This window comes from Mytilus edulis, chromosome 5 (genome assembly GCF_963676685.1).
Source record: "Mytilus edulis chromosome 5, xbMytEdul2.2, whole genome shotgun sequence".
NCBI classification, from domain to species: Eukaryota; Metazoa; Mollusca; class Bivalvia; order Mytilida; family Mytilidae; genus Mytilus; species Mytilus edulis.
In genome coordinates, this window is record NC_092348.1 from 23,748,136 (window position 1) to 23,769,757 (window position 21,622).

At 29.9% G+C, this 21,622-nt stretch overlaps 1 protein-coding gene across 1 annotated transcript; it reads right to left on the reverse strand.

Annotated features, from left to right (window-relative positions):
- Positions 1-561: 561 nt before the first annotated feature.
- LOC139523227 (Iroquois homeobox protein 6a-like) lies at positions 562-19,873 on the reverse strand. The gene is made up of 5 exons (XM_071317072.1): positions 19,408-19,873; positions 17,583-17,831; positions 13,447-13,559; positions 12,650-13,017; positions 562-2,385 (listed from the first exon to the last, which is right to left on the reverse strand). Exons 1-5 carry the CDS (start codon positions 19,465-19,467, stop codon positions 1,712-1,714), a joined length of 1,464 nt encoding a protein of 487 aa, XP_071173173.1. The 5' UTR covers positions 19,468-19,873; the 3' UTR covers positions 562-1,711.
- Between the last annotated feature and the right edge of the window lie 1,749 nt (positions 19,874-21,622).

Consider the following 21,622-nt stretch of genomic DNA (forward strand, 5'->3'; position numbering starts at 1 on the left):
ACGTTTTGAAATTTGATTGTAGTTCGGTATTTTTGTTGTTTTACTTTTTGATGCATGTTGAGCTAGATATTTGCATTTTTAGAGCATCAATATAATACTCATTTATGTTTTCATGGGTATTATTAATATCTTAGGTTTGTTTTTGCTTTAACTTTCCGAAATTTTGTATGTTAATGTTTTTGAATTATATTTCACATATAACTGAATGTTGCACAATGATGAGTTAATCAATTCCCAAATTCCAAATATAAGCCCTCAAGCATCATTGTAGACATATTATTAGTCGTAATGCGTAGGTAGTACTTTGGAATCGATATTGTTATTTGATAAAAACACTTAAATCAGAAGAAACAAATGTGGAATATGAAATTGTGGAATATGAAATTGTGGAATATGAAATTGTGGAATATGAAATTGTGAAATTGTGGAATAGGACATTATGGAAAAGTGGAATATGACATTGTGAAATGTGGCATTGTGGAAAATATGGCATTCTGGAATATGACATTGTGGAATATGGCATTGTGGAAAATGAATTCGAAAACAATGAAACCAATGAGATAATGATTTTAACTTTATTGTTTATTAAACAAATAAATAAGTTTTGTAGATGTGTCTGATATAACATAACATATAATACATTCTGCCCTCAAGTTCACTCCTGACCCATGAGATGGTCGGTAATGTTAAAAATAAAAAAACACTAACAAATATTTTAAATCTGTATACATGTAAATGTTATCAGGAACATATATTCAAATTACAAAAAGTTAAAACAAATACTATATTTTTTTCTATATAATATCACCATTTTTGTTTAAAAAATTAATTAGCACTTTTTCATGAACTTTATTTCGACGTTAGAATACTTTAATTAAAACAAATGACAAATCTATTTATCATATAAAAGAACCAAAACTGTAACAGTTTGATTTTGAGATAAAAAAAAAAAAGAAGATAGCTTTACAATTATTATGCAATATCAGACATTAAACAAAGGACTAGAATTAATATCTACATATTATTTTTATTATTTGTATGGAAAATATTATTAGTTTTATTAACCTGTGTAACTTAAAGCATGCAGTTTGATAGGTAATGGTTTGTTAAAAACATATATAATAGAACCACAAATAATTATTAATGACATTTTAATACTAAATATATTCGATATGTCATCTTAGAAGAAAATTAATTAGATATGAACATTTTACAACAAATACCCTGTTTCTTAACTACAAACTTCGAATATTTTGCCGCTCCTAATAATTTAAGTACATTAGGTTATTCATTTGTTTAATGCTTTTCCTCATCCGACATTTGATGTCCATTTCATGTTTCAGTATGACCTATATTTTGACCTCCTAGATCTAAGCCTGGCTATGTTATAAATATTGCATTCTATATTTCCCGCCTGAAAGGAATGATTAATTTAGTTTCTGACTCGAAGTCGATCATTGGTGATCTTTGTGTCATACACTGATTTTTCTGTAAAGAACATTTCTTGACATCGATAGTGTTTTAATCCAATGATATGTGACTAATTTAGCACTTAATATGGCAAGTTTGATATATATCACAACAAAAACATGGCAAGATGGTTCTTCTGTGGAAAGATTCATTCCGTCAAATATATGGACATAGTCCACACTGTATTCGTTGTAATGTTTTGTTATTTTAATATTTAACAAATGCATTAAAGTTATTGTTATCATATTGTACCATTTGGTATCCTTTCGGAACCTCTTGATCCAGAAGGTGAATACAAAGAGGTTAGAGAAGGATATGGCCGGAGAAGAGAAGACGTGCTTCCGGATGACACACCATTGAAAGCTGAACCATTTATAGAGAATGGCGATTTGTCACTTTGTGCAGAACCCGAAATGTTTGTATATCCAGCAGGACTAGGTGAAAACATTGATGATCCTACTGGAAAAGTACTGTCCATCCAGGATCGCATAGAGGAAGTGTTAGTTGTGAAAGAAGATCCAGGTTTAGAATAATTCATAGCAGTGTTTTGATCCTTCATACTTGCTGATAAAGAGGTAGGAATAGCTGTTGATGTGGCTACGTGGGCCAATGACCATATCCGAGGTCTTAAAGCATCACTACTGTCAAGAACAGGTCCATTTAATGCAAGAGTGTTATTAACATCGCTAAGACCTGAATCGTTGCTGTTTGAACATGGAGAATCTAGACGTTTAACAACACCCATCGTCGGTGTCTTTAAGTCATTTACTGGGCCACAAAATCCTTGGGGAAGACCATTCGGTTCATCTTTTATGATTCCAATAGGTTCAAGTCCAAGAATATCTTGTTTAGTACTGCTTCCAAAGGTAGTAACATCAATCTGATCTGGGTCCGTTTTAGCATTTGAAAGTAAACCTGCAATAAATGAATAAAAAATTGAGCATAGGAAGATTAAACATTTGGAAAATAAAGATTCGACAACAACAAAAATAAAATTATTAATACTTTTCTGACAAGTTATTGAGATGAAATTCAGTATATGCACAACACCGATCTATAGTATATGAGCATAAACTTATGAAGAACGTTTCTGTTTATATGTTAATTACATCATTTGGTTTAATATTGGACCCTTATCAATATTTTTAGCTTAGTTTCCTGTACAGCTGTCTTTCTATTCACTGAACAAAAGACAAAAGTTACGATACATTCGTTGATAAATGTGGAACAATGATTTCAATGCGTAACGCAGATGTTTCTAAAACATATCGTCATCTGGTACGCTAGAAACCAAACGATGTTGATGCCAAATTCTTAAAATGTTTGAAAGCTTCAAACTAAAAGAACCTTAACATACCAGCCAGAATTTAAGTGGGACATTACAAGCCCATCGAAAAACCAAATAGAAAATAACAATAACAGACCAGCCAGAAACCAAAATGGTCATTAGCAGACCAGCCAAAAACTAAAAAGGAACTTTGCAGACCATAACGAAACTAAATAGGACATTAGCATATCAACCAGACACTCGTACGCCAACTTGAAGGGATTGCAATCTTGTTTTCAAATATATGCTCGATTTATAAACTGAAAATCCAATGTCAATATTTATCATTAAAATCTTACAAGTGCAATGCATGATTTAAATATCAGTTAAACCATATACCAGTACCGTAAATTACACTTCTATAATTATTTATTCTAACTTAAATTATATTATTGAAATGTCTACCGTAACGTGTAATCTTCCCTGCGATGTGATTATCCATCAGTTTAATTTTAAAGAATAAAATGTTTCATTTAAAAACCTTTCAGACTTTAAACATGTATCATATCACGTTTGTTGAATACTCAAACCCTAAAATTAAGCTTATGATGGGAAAAATGGAGACAATTTAAAAAAAAAACTTTGACATTTTAATCTTGGTTTGTCCATTGTAATAATAAATAATTCAACAATATATGTGAAAGCTGTTCTAGTTTCCAGACATATTGATATTTTAATTTCAATTGTTGCACTTTATTCAAACAACTTAGATACAAACGCAATGCAGATTATATAGTAATGCACTAAGAAAATATTTTTTCCTGAAATCGAACGCCTTCTTATACTTTTAATTGTCTCCAAATTTCTTTGTTGAACCCTTATATCCCAGGTGTTATATTAATTTTTGAATGATCTCCGGAACAACCGTTTACGGAAAGCTTTGATATGACAGAGGCTGGAAAGTTCTGCCTTTTAAATTTGAAAGTTGTATGCTTTCTGTGTATAGGTAAATTAAGCATTTAAAACATATGATGACTGATTATTCTACAGATTTCAATCTGTTTAATATGTTATTACGGAAATTGATTTATAAAAGTGTCTGAAGTCATTCTTTAAAAGATTAAGTAGTATAAGACTAATAGAAGTGGTTTCAAAATCAATAATCTTAACACCTGCAGATCAGAGGACAAATTTAATACATTTATACTCAGGTAAAAATGGACCACCACCTTCGAAAAACGTGCAGCTAATTTTATAGGAAGGCAGTAACTAAGAGGTTTCTGATCCGGGTACTTCATAAATGCATCTCCTTTTATTGGAGTAATACACACTTTTAAACCATTTAATCGAAGCCACAGATTTTAGTAAAAAAATATAACAAAATGAAAAAGATGTAGATATCAGAAAATAAAGAAACTTTGGAAAAAAAATAAATAAATATAAAAACAGATCGTTAGAAAATGTGAATGCAATACATTTATATTTACATGCATTTAGATTTATTGATTTACTTAAAACAATATTTGTTTTTCGAATTCATTTTAATATTGCCTAAACAATATTGAAAATATATTTCGTGTTTGTCCGGATATTTTATTTTTATTTTTTAACCACTCGTTTCTTTTATCTAATATATATTAGTATCCGAAACCTATATTTTTCTTTCTCTCCTAAAACACACTTGTTACCATTAGAATTATTATTATTATATTATAATTTGTAACCAACTGTAGAATTTGTAAGTGTATCATTTCATAAAATTCATAAATAAATATTACATTTAAGCATTTTCGAGTACGTTCTTCGACTATGCATTCCTTAATTTCTAGATAAACTTAACAAATCTGTTTATCCAATAAGTTAAACGATTAAATAAAAAAGGAGACTGCACATATTATGAAATTATTTTTTACAAATCAACAATGAAAAGGTTTTGTTAATGTATAAAGGGATAAAAAATCAGTGTTGAATATCACTATGATATTCCATACGTGTTCCTATCTGAATATGTCATTAATTATAGAAATATATATATAAATATTTTATAACCTGTATTTTGTTAATATGCATATATATAAAGTAATATCACAAAAATACTGAACACCGAGGAAAATTCAAAACGGAAAATCCCTTATCAAATGGCAATATAAAAAGCTTAAACACATCAAACGAATGGATAACAACTGTCATATTCCTGACTTGTTATATTAAATTGCATTTTACAGGAAAGGCTGAAGTTGACACTACATTAATAAACTCATCATAGATATCAGAATTAAAGTTTTACAATCATAGTTTGTGTCTCAACTATCGATGGAAATTTTTACGTGGTCTTGGAGATCTTACAATACCAGAATTTTAAGGTCTGACAATTTGGTTGTTATGGTTCTAATGATGGATGGCGCTCGCCGATGTTTCCGCTCACATTCCGTTTCGAGTTTCTGGGATCCCTACTTTTATTTACATGCATATGATTTGTATATTTAATAATATATGAATTTACGAGATTTGAAAACTAATTATTTTCTCAAACATTTACACAGCTACTTTTGCATAGGTACTATTTCTGTACTAAAAATATGTAGTACTGGAAATTTACTTTTAATATTTAGTACTATTTCTGTACTTTAAAATTATTGTAATATTTAGGTACTTGTATTTTACAGTACCTGATTTGTACTAAATATTTTGGTACAGAAATAATACAATATTCCATGTTTGAAAATCATAATTTTAAGAGATTTGAAATAGAAAAACTTTCAAAATGCTGAAAATGTAACGGTAGTAACCAAAAATCTGAAGTACCTAAATTTCAAGTACAAATTAAGTACTGTAAAATACAGGTACCTAAATAGTACAATAATGTTAAAGTAACAAAATAGTACTGAATATTAAAAGTAAATTTCCAGTACTACAGATTTTTAGTACAGAAATAGTACCTATGTAAAAGTAGCTGTGTAAATTTGATTTTAAATTTCAGACGTTAACATTCTCAATTAAAAACAGTTTCTTAAGTCTGCGACAAAAAATCCTCGTAAGTCATGAATATTTCAGTTTTGACTTACGATCAATTATTGTCAAACATTTTTTGTTAAAAAGCCCCTGTTTCTTATGATTGTGACGATTGTAAGTTGTTTATAATTTAATGTATTTCGTATAACTCTAATAATGACAATTGCACAAAACAATAATAAAAGTTAATAAATAAATCATGTTTTTTGTATAATATAATAAATTTTCTCGTTTTATTCAATTAGCGATATTCTGTATAGCACATGGGACATGAGACTTTGAAGGTCCCTTAAGGCAATGACTAAAAACATCGCCATTAATCACGCACTAAATAGTAATAATTATTTGTTGTCATAAAGTAATCACCGATCCAACATGTCCATTTCTTCTACTGAAGACGGCTGTATTTCAAAATTTGTAAAAACTAAATTTATGTCTGTCGCCTTGTCATTGTTTCTTTGAGGTCTATATACAACATAACGTAATATTTGAACCGTGACATTGACACGGCAAATGACGTCCGCCATCTTGTGTTATCCATTGTCAAACAGTCGAGAAGGCTCCGAAGTTTACAAGTTGATTAATGTATCCTTTTATAAAATGAGTTGTCATTATTAGTTTCCTGGATAAAGAAGTTAGAAAACATAAGTATGATATGTAATTTATACATACGGAAAGGAGGTGGTTAATGTAAAGCCATAATGACGCCGACGCATCAAAACAATTCGACAGAGATAAAACAGACCTTACCTCGTAGAAATAAACAAACTACAGTTTTTCATGTTTCTAATGTAGATCTTCTACGATTAATGTTACTTTTCGATGGATAGGCAGCGATCTTGATGAAAAAAAGCTTTTTTTGTGATCTTGAAATGGAATATTGATAGCGAAATATAAAGCGTGAGAGGGTTTTGGATATTGGAAAGTAGCGATGTTTTAAAGTTTTTGAAACCCTTAAAGAAAATGAGTTAAATATAACTTTTTTGTTATAAAATGTCTTAAATTTGCACTTATACCAAATTAAATATTATTACATATCGTTCATTGTCAAGTATTCAAGGAATGTATACATGGCTTTGTTAAATAATATATGATATCTTTCTTCGCAAAATTTTGTTTAGGTATCTCACTTCAGGAAATACTTAACAAAATACTGTAAAAAATGTATGCTTTGCAATAATACTAACTTTAATACCACCTAAATTAGTTATATGATTTGACCAGTAAACCAATGTTCGATTATTTATTTATAAGTCTATTATGTTCTCGATATTTTATATTGATATATAAGAATAAGAAATGTTTAAGAAATTGTATTTCCATACAGACGTAATATATTTTGACATTTGTCTGTGTTTAAAAAGGAAAAGTAATGGCAAAGAAATGTCTCTTGAATTCGAAAATTGAAAAGTTTTATTAATAATCTATCTTGTTCACGATATTAATCTGACATATAACAATGTCTTGACTTTAGAAATTTATAGAAAAACTGCAAAAGTTGTCATTTTAAGATTTTGTGCTCAACATTTTGGATATAAGCAATATTGATTACGTAACCCCAAACCGATATTAAACTTTTAATAATGATGAAAACACGTGCAAATTTTCAATTTTAGACATACTATGCCAATTTAAACAGGTCTAAGGGTTTTACATTGAAGCAAAAAAGAAATCAAAGAAAATAAGACTCCCTGAATTTTCTGAATCAGAAACGTTTTCTTTGAATTTACCATCCAATCAGCCAGGAATGCTGAAACCCACAATATAGGACTAAAAGACATGTCACGACGTATAAATGCAGTTGTACTTGAAATATACTGTCGTAGCTTCAAGTATTTGACCAAAAGGGGAATAAAGAGAAAAATAGAATCCAGCTACGGTCAACTTTGGCTGAGAGACTCGAAACATTACTGTATCAATCATTTACTATTTCATCAAAGGATAATTGAGGAAACGTATATACCATATTATACATGCATCAAATAAAATAAATCATTCCAAACAGATTAAAAAAATGTAACAGTTTTAGTTATTTCAGCAGCATAAAGTGGCCATTATATTGATTTCCTAAAATCATATCATACCGGATAATAAAAAAGACAAATATTCAAAATTGCCACCAGAATTGTTCAGTTGGATGCCAATTTAGAAAATGTCCACATTTACTTTATTACGCCAATGTCAAGATGCAAGATTTCAGTTTTTCTTCTTTTTTTTAAATATATTTTTAAAATAATTTACCTCATACATTTTTAAGTTCTTATCTTTTGAAACTGAATTGGGAACTTAAGCAGAAAGGTGTAGACAACGAAACTTAACCATGTTCTCTATCAATTATATTATAAATCCTGTCCCAAAAATGTAATCGACAGAAAGATAGCTTTTCATGTGTAGTTATATGTAAGAAGCTATCTGGAATAAGTATATGCCAAAATGTTTTTTTTGTTAGGTAGTCAGTAATGCGATATTTAATTCCTCAAAAGAGGCGAACGCTTATAGATTCAATTTACCATATTGTGACTTTTGAGATATTACAAGGAAAGATTAACAGACAAAAGAATATATGATGTCGACAACAGACACCAAGGGATGGCATTGTGTATGCAATCATATATAGATGAAGGTTTATACATCTATGATATAGTAGAGCGTTTTATTTTTTCATGTTAATTGAGATATCCTCTTTTTGAATTAACCTAGGAGCTCGGTATTTTTGTTAATTCTTTTTTATTTGAAACTTTTAAAGATGCCATAATCTGTTTTGGTTCCTGTGGGCGTCACTTTTGTTTCTTATTAATTTTTTTTTATATTTAGTTTATATCTATTGACATTTGGCATAAAAGCTTAATTGTCCTACACATAAACAGAAACTCATATATAATGCTTTCACTTTCCTGTAAAATGCATGAACCCAGTCAGGAATATGACAGTTGTTATCCCCTCGTTTCGTTGATGTGTTTGAGCTTTTGATTTTACCATTTTACTAGGGACTTTCCGTTTTGAATTTTCCTCGAAGTTCAGAGTATTTTTGAGATTTCACTTATTTTCATCGTGGATATCAATGCATGTATTTCACTTTAAATACATCCTAGCTTCCATTTTCATTGTTGTTTATTGTTTACAAAACCACTTTCTTCCCGTTTACAACACTGAAAATCTAAATTAGTCACGATGACTATTCAGTTAGTCAAATATCAGCCGAAAGGTAGTCAAAAGCATATATGACTACCCATCAAGTCATTATGACTACCTTCGTGGTCAATTGACTATGTTAGTGGTCACAGCACCACGTGGTGTAGAGTATCGGTTTTCACGCGCACTCTTTCGCGTTCCCTTTGTTCAATAGATTGTGTAGATGCAAACAAACCAGAAGGCACAGAAACTGTTATTTTGTCAAATAACCCAATTGTTTAAAGTAAGTATGATGTATATTTGTTTTAATTCTTACTTACAAAAATTGATTTTAAGAAAAAGAAGTGTATAAATGAAAGTTATATCGGCACATGTTGACGTAACGACAATAAAAAAAAAGGGGGATACGTATACGGGATATCAATTTTGATACACATACAACGTATTGTGGATTGAAAAGAGTATTTAGCGATATCTTTTTTTCACCTGAGCAAAAACTGTTAAAAATAAACACTGCAATCGATGTTCACAACAATGAATTAAAAACTCAGGGTGGCTGTCAAGATCCTGGTGCTTACATTACAATGCTGTGATATAGGATGGGTGGCTGTCAAGATCCTGGTACTTACATTACAATGGTGTGTTATAAGATGGGTGGCTGTCAAGATCCTGGTGCTTATATTACAATGTTGTGTTATAAGATGGGTGGCTGTCAAGATCCCAGTGTTTATATCACAATGTTGTGGTATAAGATGGGTGGATGGCAAGATCCCGGTGCTTACATTACAATGTTGTAGTATAAGATGGGTGGCTGGCAAGATCCTGGTGCTTACATTACAATGTTGTGGTATAAGATGGGTGGCTGTCAATATTCTGGTGCTTACATTAAAATGTTGTGGTAAAAGATAGGTGGCTGTCGAGATCCTGGTGCTTACATTACAATGTTACAATGTTGTGATATAGGATGGGTGGCTGTCAAGATCCCGGTGCTTACATTACAAATTAATGGTATAAGATGAGTGATTAAATCACTAGATCAAAGATTTTAAAATAAGTTTTTTCTTTAATCTTTTAACATGACTGATATACTTGTTTATTGCTATATTTTAGCTTCTAAAATGATATAATTATATTTTTCAGCAAATGAAGACATTGCTATTTGTATGAACACAGCTGAGAGATTTTTTACCATAGAGAATACCACACGGACACATGCAGAGTTGATACCGACAAAATATCTGAAATAAACACTTCAAATTAACAATGAGTTTATAATAAATTTATTTTCTTTATTTTCTTTTTAGACTTAAATATATGTCACTGAGTAATGGTTACACATGGAAACTTAAGATATAGGAAGGTTTTGAACATTGAGCATTTTGTGGTCCTATACTATTGTCATTGTTAGTATTGCTGCTGTGGTATTTTTAATGATATGATATTCCAGATGTATTTGTCAATCCTATGGAAGAGAAACGACAAAAAGTAGAATAACAGAAGAAATGAACCATTACAGAAAGAAACGGAATAAAACGCACACAAATTAAATGGTAGAACAAAAAACACAACACAAATAAAAATAACAGTCTAACAGTCGTGACTATTCACAGTAATCATGTTGACTAACCAACATGGTCACTTCCGACTATTTCAATCAGTCATATGGACTGCATTCAATTGTCAAACTGACAAATGTGCATAGTCAATTGAACAATCTAATTCGTCATAACGAGTATGACATATAGTCATTTTGACTTCCTAACATAGTCATAATGACCACCCTACTCAGTCAAATGTGACTAACCATCTAGTCAAACGACTAAGAGCATAGTCAAAATGATTAAAGTGCATTGTCATCTAGAGGACAGTCAAAATGACTAATTAAATTAGTCAAATTGACTAATTTAGATTTTCAGTGAATGTATGTTAACTGATTTAAATTTAACTAGAAATCGTTTTATGAGATTTATCCCATGGTAAATAAAACCTTGTCAATTTCAGAGTCATGTGACTTAGTTTTCTCATATCTTTACATCAATTAATATTATACAAAATGTCACAAAACAGTTAATATAAAGCTAAGTAGTATTTCTAGAGCACTTATCGCAATCATCGTGAATGATCGTGTAGAACTCTGCATGATTTTAAAAGCACAAACCGTCCATTGACAATTCTACAAGACAATTGACATCATATGGAGTCTCGGTTTCATTGTATTGATTTCAATTACAGATGCTTAGCCACGCACGAAATAGTATTAATTCTCAAAAAGACAATTTAAAATGAAACTTCGATTATTATCGGTAGATGTCAAATGTCTTTCTTAATTCCTTAAATCTGATAACAGTTTTTAAAAAGTAGGCATCGCTCAACATAGACTGTTGTAAGACTAACACGTGCAGAGATTGATCGTTGCCGTACCGGACTCGTGTTTTCTAAAATAAATTCAATAAATGATGTGAATGGATAGAATTTAAATCCACAAACATCATTGAATGTTTTTCATTAAATTACAAAAGCTGACTGTGCCATGCGCATCGGCATATGACTAAAATGATAGGATTCAATTTCAATTTGTTTGTTTGTGACCACATTACAGGGGTGGAACCATTATTAACAACTGAAAGAAGCCCTATAATTATCTTCCCTAAAATCAGTTGATATCACTATTATAATGTGACATCTGTATAATTATCGATTTAAGATGAGCCGTTTAAACTGCAATTTTATGCGTTAAACTTTTCAGTAACAGTTAATTTCTCTTAGCTGTTATGCATTTCAAACTGATACATCCGATTTAAGAAGAATAAAAAAGTGTATTGAATATATTGACAAATATACCTTTTGAATTGCATTCTTGCACAACCTCATGCATGCACATGGTGCAAATTAAATGCACGGGTAATTTTTTAATATTTTAAAAAAAGGAAATAGCACGTACGTGCTCTAATGTATTGATGCACGATTGGATTTTTTTTGTAATTACACAACAAAGTATTAAATTTCCTTTTTTAAATAATATGTTAGTACAAAATGTAAATAAAAATAAATTACTCTAATCTAAAATTTTGTACCAACGTATTATTCCAATAATATATAATCTCAGTTAAATTTATAAATGTTTACAATAAACAAACAAAATGTGTTTCAATTGTTATTCATTCAGAAGTATAGTTTGGAAGCTGTGGTATGAGTGCCAATGAGACATCCAAATAATTTATAAAATAGTTTGGGTACATATTCTTTTAGGATTAGGATTATTTCAAAGTATCTTATATAGTATTGAGTATAATTTATATAGGTACTTGTTCTATGAATTCCAATACAACATATGTATAAGATAATATAGTCTATCGTTTGATTTTGTAATGTTTTCACTTTCTGAATTTACTTTGAAGGTTTGGAAATTTTTTGGGAGACATTTTTTCTTAGTCAATTTGGGTATTCATTTTACATATTTCACAAGAACTCTTGGTTTATATAAATAGAAGAAACTACAATAAATTGTTGTAATTGAGGGTACCTATTTTTCATTTGGAATGAACAGAAAAAGGTAAAGAGAGGTGAACAATAACACCAAATGTATACTTCGTTGAGTGCCTTATACATTGTAATGGTTACGTTAAAATAAGGAACCATTGTAAGGTATAAAACCCACGAAAAAATCAAACAATTATGTGCATGTAAATATGAATATAAACCAGTAAAGTAAAAACAATGTTAATCTAAAACAAAACGAGTACTTAGTATTAAACAAATTAAACTTACTGTTCTCGCACTTGTCCATGGAGTCTTTAATTGTGTCATTGCTATTTTCGTCTATTTTATCTTTCTTTTGTTCCTCGTCATCTTCGTCTAATTTATCATTGCTGTTTTCATCATCTCCGTCATCACCACATCTGTTTCTCGGTGACCAGGTCATTTTGTTTTCCTTCTTTAACCTCCTTCTTGCATTAGCAAACCAAGTACTGACCTGGGTCAGAGTCATTTTAGTAATTATTGCCAACATGATTTTTTCTCCTTTTGTAGGATAAGGGTTCTTTCGGTGTTCATACAGCCATGCTTTAAGGGTGTTGGTAGTTTCTCTTGTGGCATTTTTACGCCTTGCAGCACCATTTAAGTCCATTCCGCCATATCTAAAATTCCCAATAAACATATCAAAACCAATATTCAAGTTGTCATGAATAGCTTTGCTGTTGAATGCTAGTAACTTAACTGGAAATATATTTGTTAGGCCCAAAACAATGTCTCCATCAATTCTAATTGCTACTTATTTTTAGCGTCTATTTTTTTTTTTTATCTTAGGCCACAGGTTTCTAGACTGAACGATTAACATTTTCTGTTACTGAACTTTTCTGGTGGTCGAGTATATGATTCTACTGAACAGACTTGCTTGGGTGTTCAGGCTCTAATATTTGACTTTAGAAAATCTGGGAGGAAAAATAACTTGAATTGTTTACTAGTATAATAAATTTTACTAAATTTTTCTTAGTTTTTCTGACTGCATAATGATCTTATAAAGGCTGGTTGATAAATATTATACATAAATGTAAAAGTACACTTACGTATTTCCATACGGATAACTGGCCATGGCTGGGTCGTATGGGTAACAGGCTGTTGGCTGTGTCAAAGATCTCCATGGTGACTCGCCATTCTCCTTCAAATCATAATGTGGATTCTGTAATGAAAAAAATCAAATTCACATCTTTAATTTATGCATCGCGTGTCTTTTTAACTTTGGTATTCATCTGCATGTGCGCTTCTAAATTGCCTTGAATTAAATTCTTAAGCTGGCTAGATATATAGTTATATTTCATTTTGCAAAATAAAAAATATTTGAAGGAAGAAACATCTTACTTTTGTATAATTTCAAGCCAAGTTTGATGGATTTAATAATATAACTTTAAAATGCCTATCATTGAATTTTATTATTTTTTCTTAACAGTAGGTTTGTTGTACATTTTTTTAATATACTATAATAATGAAATTTTACGAATAGTAAAGTGGATATTTTTGTCCGAAACATACTTATATACCTGATTCTATTCTTGCTACATATAAGTAAAAAAAAAAAACGTTAAAAAAGACACATATGGGTATAATAGGTACGTTCTTTGAACTCAGGCATAAATTGGGTATTTGACGGTATTTTCGACAATGCTCACCGAATTGCATACTATAGTGGTTCAAGGCTATACGTTTGGGTGCGAGAGAAGCTTTGTAGAATATCTTTCAAGATAGACGTGATAATAAAGTCTAAACAAATACACAAGTAATTATATGTATCACAGAATTGTTTCAAAAAATCTACAAATATAAAGATATGTCGTACTTCGTTAGCGACATCATATCATCTTGTTTTTATTTATCCGTCTTAATTTGCAGTAACACGATTCTGTCTTGATATTAAGTACGATAGATAGATCTCGTTATACCTCGTTATAACATTAGGATACACGAGATTCTCACGGTGCTATTTCATTTTTGTAATATTGCTATTTTTTCAAAAGAAACCTCTCGAGAGGAAGCTATTCACAGTTAGACATAAATATCTTTATTCTCACGGTTTTCGTACTTTTGAGGAACACTTCATAAAAGTTGGCGCGAGGTCGGGGTGTTAAGTATGCAAGAAAGAACGGAAGTTTGTCGCAAGAAGTCGAAAGAAAAAATCGTTGATATAAAAGCCTCGTTCGTAATAAAATCTCAGTAATATCTGTGGAGATACTAATAAGTGGGGGAGCTTCATGCTGCGATTGAGAGACTTAGAAAATTTGTGAACAAGATTGCTTCTAATTGCCCTACCGTGCACGGAAAACACACGACGGTTCCGTAGACAGCCAGTCGGCCTTTGTAGTCTTTTTATCAGATTTTCAACAAACTGTTAGTTTATCGAAAATTTTTCCTGCTAAGTTTTATTTCACTTGAAATTTGAAATCGGTGCATTTGACTATCGGACGTTTACATAGGGCGTCAGTTTGGAGAAGTCAAAATAGACAACTAAGTTTGAGGAATGTTTATTTAATATTTTTGCACTTAAACACTCTTGATCGATATAACTAAAACTTTTATAATGGAAAACTAGAATTAAAAAAAGTGGCGAGGTTGGAGAGGTTTCTTAATATGTAATATAAATTACAAAATATTTTACAAAATAAAAATTGCTGATTTTCAGATGTTTGAAAATATTACTAATTTTCTCAATAATATTTAAAATTTGAAGGCATACGTATCTTATCAATAGTATTTGTGCGTTTTAAAAGAAATTTAATAAATTTTAATGCTACTCAGCCTAAGCCAATATGTTTGACAAATATATTCAATCCGCTTTATATGAATCTATAAAAAATCATCTCTTTTTAAAATGAAAAGATTTTAACTTTTGTAAACACTCAAAAACGTATGAAATCTTTATTTCCATACTACTTAAAAAAGATTTAAATGGCCGTTTTATCAGATAAATGACTTTTTGAAGATCAGCATTTAATACACACATGACATGCTATTATACCGCTTATCTAAATATTACATAAAAATGTGAGAATTGCAATTTCATAAAGACACTTAAAAAGGCAGAAAAATCAATGATTATTCATAAATTTTCTAAACTCGTTGAGGTATAATTATTAATAATTATTTTCCGATAAATCCATGTTTTATTTGTTGTTAGCCTTGTAATTGATTAATATAGAAAGGATATGTCATTTTATCTTTATTTGATACAGTGCATTAGCTTTTAAATGGTTTTTCTTTTTTTCTCTCATAAAATTTAAAAAATAAATAAACATCCATAATAACAAGAGAACAACGAACGATCAATTTTAGGATACAAAAACCGTACATGTTAAACCTGGATTGATATAAGAGATTTTTTTTTCAAATACAGAAATAACGTTCGTTTAAACAAGGTATGATTGAATAAAAAACATCACCTTAAAAATATTTTACATTATCATTCTAATCATACTGAGGAAATATATATATTGGATTTCAAGAAAGCTGAACATTGGATATACAAATACGGTTATTTTTCAAATTATACCTGTTTCAGGTTTCAAGAAAGCTAAAAGTTGGATACAAATGTATAAATACAGTTATTTTTCAAATTGTTTCTGTTTACTAGTAATAAAGATATGATCTGAAAAATAACCGTACTTATACTATTTCCATTTGCCAGGATAAGTAGACTTACTAATTTAGTTCAATAATCTTACTTTTTCAAGGATTTTGTATTATTTTTGACAAATGCACACTTTTTTTTGTGCTAATATGTAACCGTATCTATACCCTAACAGCAAAATATTATTAAAAGACATCTTAAAATGTTCTAAATTCAATACTGGAAGTCTTTCAATGTATTTCTTTTATACATATTCTATCTGAAATATTTTCCATGACTTATTTTTAATAAAGCTTTTAATAGGCCTTAAACATTCATTGCGTTCAAAATGTTTTGGTTTGAGCGTTCCTGAAAAGGGTTTCGGACGATGTTGTTTTCCTTTTCTTATACAAAAAAACAATGTCTACGACTTTATATAAACAAAATAAGATGCGGTCTATATGTTGATATAGAAGAAAGACAATTATTGTAGTAAATACGACACATATTTCTGGAATAACTTTCATCAAAACTCATGACCATTAGTTTGAGCGGCAAAGTATGAATATAACGTTTGAAAGAATCAATCCAAATTTAACAGTCAAAACCCAAAAAAGATATGTCTTGTTTAGGTCAGCGTTTCCAACCTTGATTCAGCAATAACGTCTTTTTTATAACTGAAAATTTACAAAAAAAAGTATATTGAATCTTAGGACAAGCAATAAATGAAATAAATGTTGAGTTATACAAGTTGTATTTTATTATCTTAAATAGTCATTGCATTAGTAATGTACTCCTGACTTTTTGTCATATCTGTTTCATGACATGCATTTTTGGACATGCATGTCTACCTTAAAAAAAGGTTAATGATTTTAGAATAAAAGGAACGGCTAAATTATTTGTATTAATCCTTATCTAAGTAAAATTATACTTGGATTTTTAACTCGAAAATCTTCATGTTATTATTTTCTTTGAGTACTTTTCAAAAACCACCAGACAGTAAGATCGGAATAATTATTTTGATATTCAGATTATATAAAGTTGTTGTCATATCTCAAGTTCTGTTGCCTTAACAAGCTAAATTGGGATGGATATTAAGGTTTCAGATTTTCTCAATATTTTTTCTTTGGAATCGACTTCCAGCTGCAGAAATTAAAAAGATTAGTATTAGCCACAAAGCTTAGGGGATACAAAATGCAGCTTGTAAATCGATTTGTAAATTACCAAACATTCCTCAAGCTATTGTAGGGAAATTACATTTTTCCATTGTAAACATTATACATTTTTCATCCAAACATCAACAATTAGAAATCGATTATGAAATGTACACCGAACTCGCAATCTATCACCTGGATTTTGTATATTTACATTATTTTTATGATCAGAAGTGGCTTTAAGTGAAGTCAATTACGGTTTTATCTCCGACTTATTTCCGTATCTCGTTGACTTTGACAAATTTGACAAATATTTCATCCCTTCAGCACTGTTGAAGCTAGGGAAATTTACTTTTATTGAATGAAGTGGGCTTAGATATGTTTGCAGAGTTAAGCAAACAGATTTAATGAATAAGTTCGTGTAATACACTCGAAAAGAACTAATACATACCAAAGGTGAGTAGAATGCAGACGGGTCGGTTCCTAGAGGGACGTAACCTTGGGAGGGGTATGGTGTCGTACTGTACATAGAGTCAGTTAATCCCGGGACACGGGAGTATGCACTCAGTAGACCAGACCCATACTGACAAGAACAGACAGTCTGTCCCGTGTGTGGGTCTGTCATGATAGGACGTCCATTCTCACAGCACGAGGTTGATATAGAAGATATTGAAGAAGTCGTTGATGAAGACATTAGGATCTGTGAAGATAACAATAAATTATTAAGTAAACAAACTCAATTCTTAAAATAAATAAAATAAATATTTAAATATTTATATTAAATTTATCTTTTTCATATTTCTCTAAGTCAGGTTATCTGAAACTTGTGTTTAGCATTGTTTTGTGTTTGTATGTATGATTTTTTCTCTCTTTGATGAGTCGGCTGTTGTTGGTTTGTGCTGTAATATTGTCTTATATAATATGTTTTCATATAATTCCTTTTATCCTTTTTTTGCATTGATTTTAATGAGTTAGTGATATCAAGTTGGATCGAAAATTACACAGACTAACCAAATTCGAAAAGACTAAATGTTGGATCAAAAAATTAAAATGAATATTTAATACTAAATAAGAATCCTCTGGGTTAGGGAAATACTTGCAATAATTATTTTAGAAGACTACTAACGAAATAACTCAGACGCAACAACAAAGTATTGGCTTATTTTGATGCATTTACAATGTGGCATATATCTTTTTCAAGTTTTACATAATAAAGAAACCAGGGGAATAATTTCAATGTCAGTGAGAAAACAGCCTAATGAAACAAATAAATAAAACACCATTTTGTGTCTTTAGAGTACGATTGTCTTATTCTTGTGATTTCATTTGTTGTATATAAAATAAAAATTCTAAATATATTTTCGCAAAACCAAGGATTTGTACTATACAAATCCTTGGCAAAACTAATTGTGTTTGGTTATATCTCAAAATCCATAGATATTTCACGATTATATGATATTAAAAAACATTAATTTAAGATAAAAGAAATATTACGAATGGAATGAAGGTAAAAAAACTAGTTTATAATTTTATCTAAAAATATACCATGGAAATCAAGAAATTATGGAAACGTGTATTACTTTTATTATACTAGTATCTCCACTTATATATGGAAAGAATTTTTAATAACTCTTTTATAAAATTCAGAATGGCAATACACTTCTACTTGTCGATAATGGTAATAAATATTCTTTTAACGCATTTACTTAGCACATAAAACGGATGCTGGTTAAAAATGTCTGATTTTATCAGACCCAAGTGTAACAGTGAAAGCGAAAAACATCTTTTAAGTATACTTTGGAATTCACTTATTTAAAGAATGATAAAAATAGACAGTCACTTTCTGCAGCAATTCCCAAATTAATCTTTTCTAACGTATCTCATGCACTAATTTCACACGAATGAGTTCTCGTTTTCTTTTATCAATTAGCTGTAACTTTTCTCTTTTTTAAGATGTCTGTTAAGAGTTCACCGTGTTGCCATTCAAATATATTTTATTGCCTGAACCAATTAAGTAAACTATTAGGTGTCTATTATAGATGTACATATCTCTGTAAATTTATTGTCTTTTTTCTTTAAGTATAAGTAAACAAAATAATTTACGGAATTTTAAGATGACATATTTGTTAGTCGTTTTTATTTTAATTGTTTTTGCAAATAATGTAACTCGTAAATTATCTCCAAGAAGCTAGACAATACAACTTTTCTGTACAATTAATTAATTAATTTCATTTGATATATATATACGATATTAATAATAAACTTATAATGCTTACCTGGGATGGAGTTGAAATCGTTGTAGGGGTATACGAATATCCAAATTGAGACAGGGACATCACCGAAACAGTTCCGTCTTTTCAACAATCCAGTTTTGTAAAGTTATTTTTGTGAAAATCCAGAATCAATAAATCTCTCCGTGTTTTGATAAACAATATCAAAATTATAAACAATTGTAAGTTTTCACTTATAATAATTCTTAAAAGTAATAAATTCACAAACTTCAGTCAAACTTGTGATAAAACTAAAAGTTTACATAAATTATTGATAACTATACATGATGTTCATTGATAAATATGTTGGTAAACTCTAGTTAAATCTACGTAGTACACAAAAGAAGATATAGCGTACTATCAGTAATCATAGGGCCGACATAAGAATGATTCTTGTTTCCACCTCTGTTAAATATTGAATTGACAATCGACATGACAGGTCCGTGTTTAGAAATTCTACCTGATGTTGAATAAATATATGCAATATGATTGGATAGTCGGTGTATATTTGTCAAATTCTATTGGTTAGTTGCATTGCGCGTGAGAAGCAGACGATAAATTTCTCGATCCGCCCTTCTCTCCGCCTACTAATTAGATTAACATTTGCTACCGGCAAGTGATTATCTGGGATAATATCTTGTTTTTACCATAAAACATGTTAAAATTATGACTTTTTAACTGAATTTAACTAGATTTTTATGTTTTATTTTATTATGAGGCAGATATATTTCATCATGTTAGAAAGAACCACATTATAAATTATAAATATATAACTACAAGAGCATAAAATCCAAGATGTCATGTATTAAGTTTTCAGAAAGCTTTTTGTCAAAATATTCAATCTACATGACAATTTGTTTCTTAATTATAACATTTATCTGGTAATTGAAAAAATATTAACGGATTTTATTACAACGTTAATTTAAGCATCGCATGAAATATGAAAGAAACGGAAATCGGAAATTGGAATCGAACGTTTTAAATGGAACTATAGCACAATACCATAATAAAAACAATGTTTCGATGTCATATAGACTCTTAAAAATTAATTCGGAATGTCAAACATGATATTTGTCATGTTTTCTCTTAAATTATGATTTGGCATGGGTGTAATTGGTTCTAAACAAAAAGAACAACTATGCTTTAACATCAATTAATTCTTTCTGTACCACGCCGTTGATCAGAATCTCCCGCGATTCTGAATTAATTTCTCGAACAAAAATGCATTAACAGAGAATAATATTCCGTGTGAATTTTTTACTGTATAGTTTCCAAATAAAACGTTCCAATGAACCATAAAGTTTGTAATATCAAAACAATTTCCGATGGCAGGGATTTCCGAAACTGCATCAATTAAGTTTTTCTTTTTCATTCAATTAAAATATGAAGGGAGTTCCTATTTGGAGGTTGTAGGTTTATGTTATTTAATAATTAGCACGAATAACACACGATCAAGATAAATTCTTACATTGAACAAGAAAGTGTTCATGACGAATACAAAACATGCCAAGTATTATTTTAGATTCAACGCGTTTTGATGAATTTATTACTGAAATGAATGGAAACAAAAAATTATAACAGAAAAGGTCATGGGATATCAAGATTGTTTTCCGATTTTTCAAGATAAAATAAATCAGAATTAAATGCATTAAAAACAGCTATTTTCCTTTGTATTATATAAAAAGAGAAGATGTGGTATGATTGCATAGATACAAATTTTGTTGCAGGTAAAGGGCACGCATCTTTAATCAGACCACACACTTTCAATAGAGTGCCTCTATTTATTTTGAAGATTGCACATTACTTTGGTATGACGAAAATCTAAATTATAATAATACTGCTAAGTTGTTGTCGGTCATAGTCGTTTAAGGCTTCATTGACTTGCAACTTTTACTACGGAGGTAAACTGGGCGACGAAAGCCTCAATAAGATTGTGGAAACAGACTTTATCTGACCAAAGATCGACTGACAATTTACGTGAAAATTATTTTAGATAAAAATAAACACATGTTACTTGTGTGTCAGACCTGCAGAACCAATGTTAATCTAGTAATCAGAGATCGGCGTCGAAGTGGGATTTGGACGTGCTTGCTTCATACCAAAGATAAACTGATTCCAATCAGGGTAGGGAAAGGCATGTGTTCCGAAGAGATGTATCCAAATCTTTATACTGGCATATAGATTGGGTTAAAGAAAATTTAAATAAAAAACAAATTCCAAC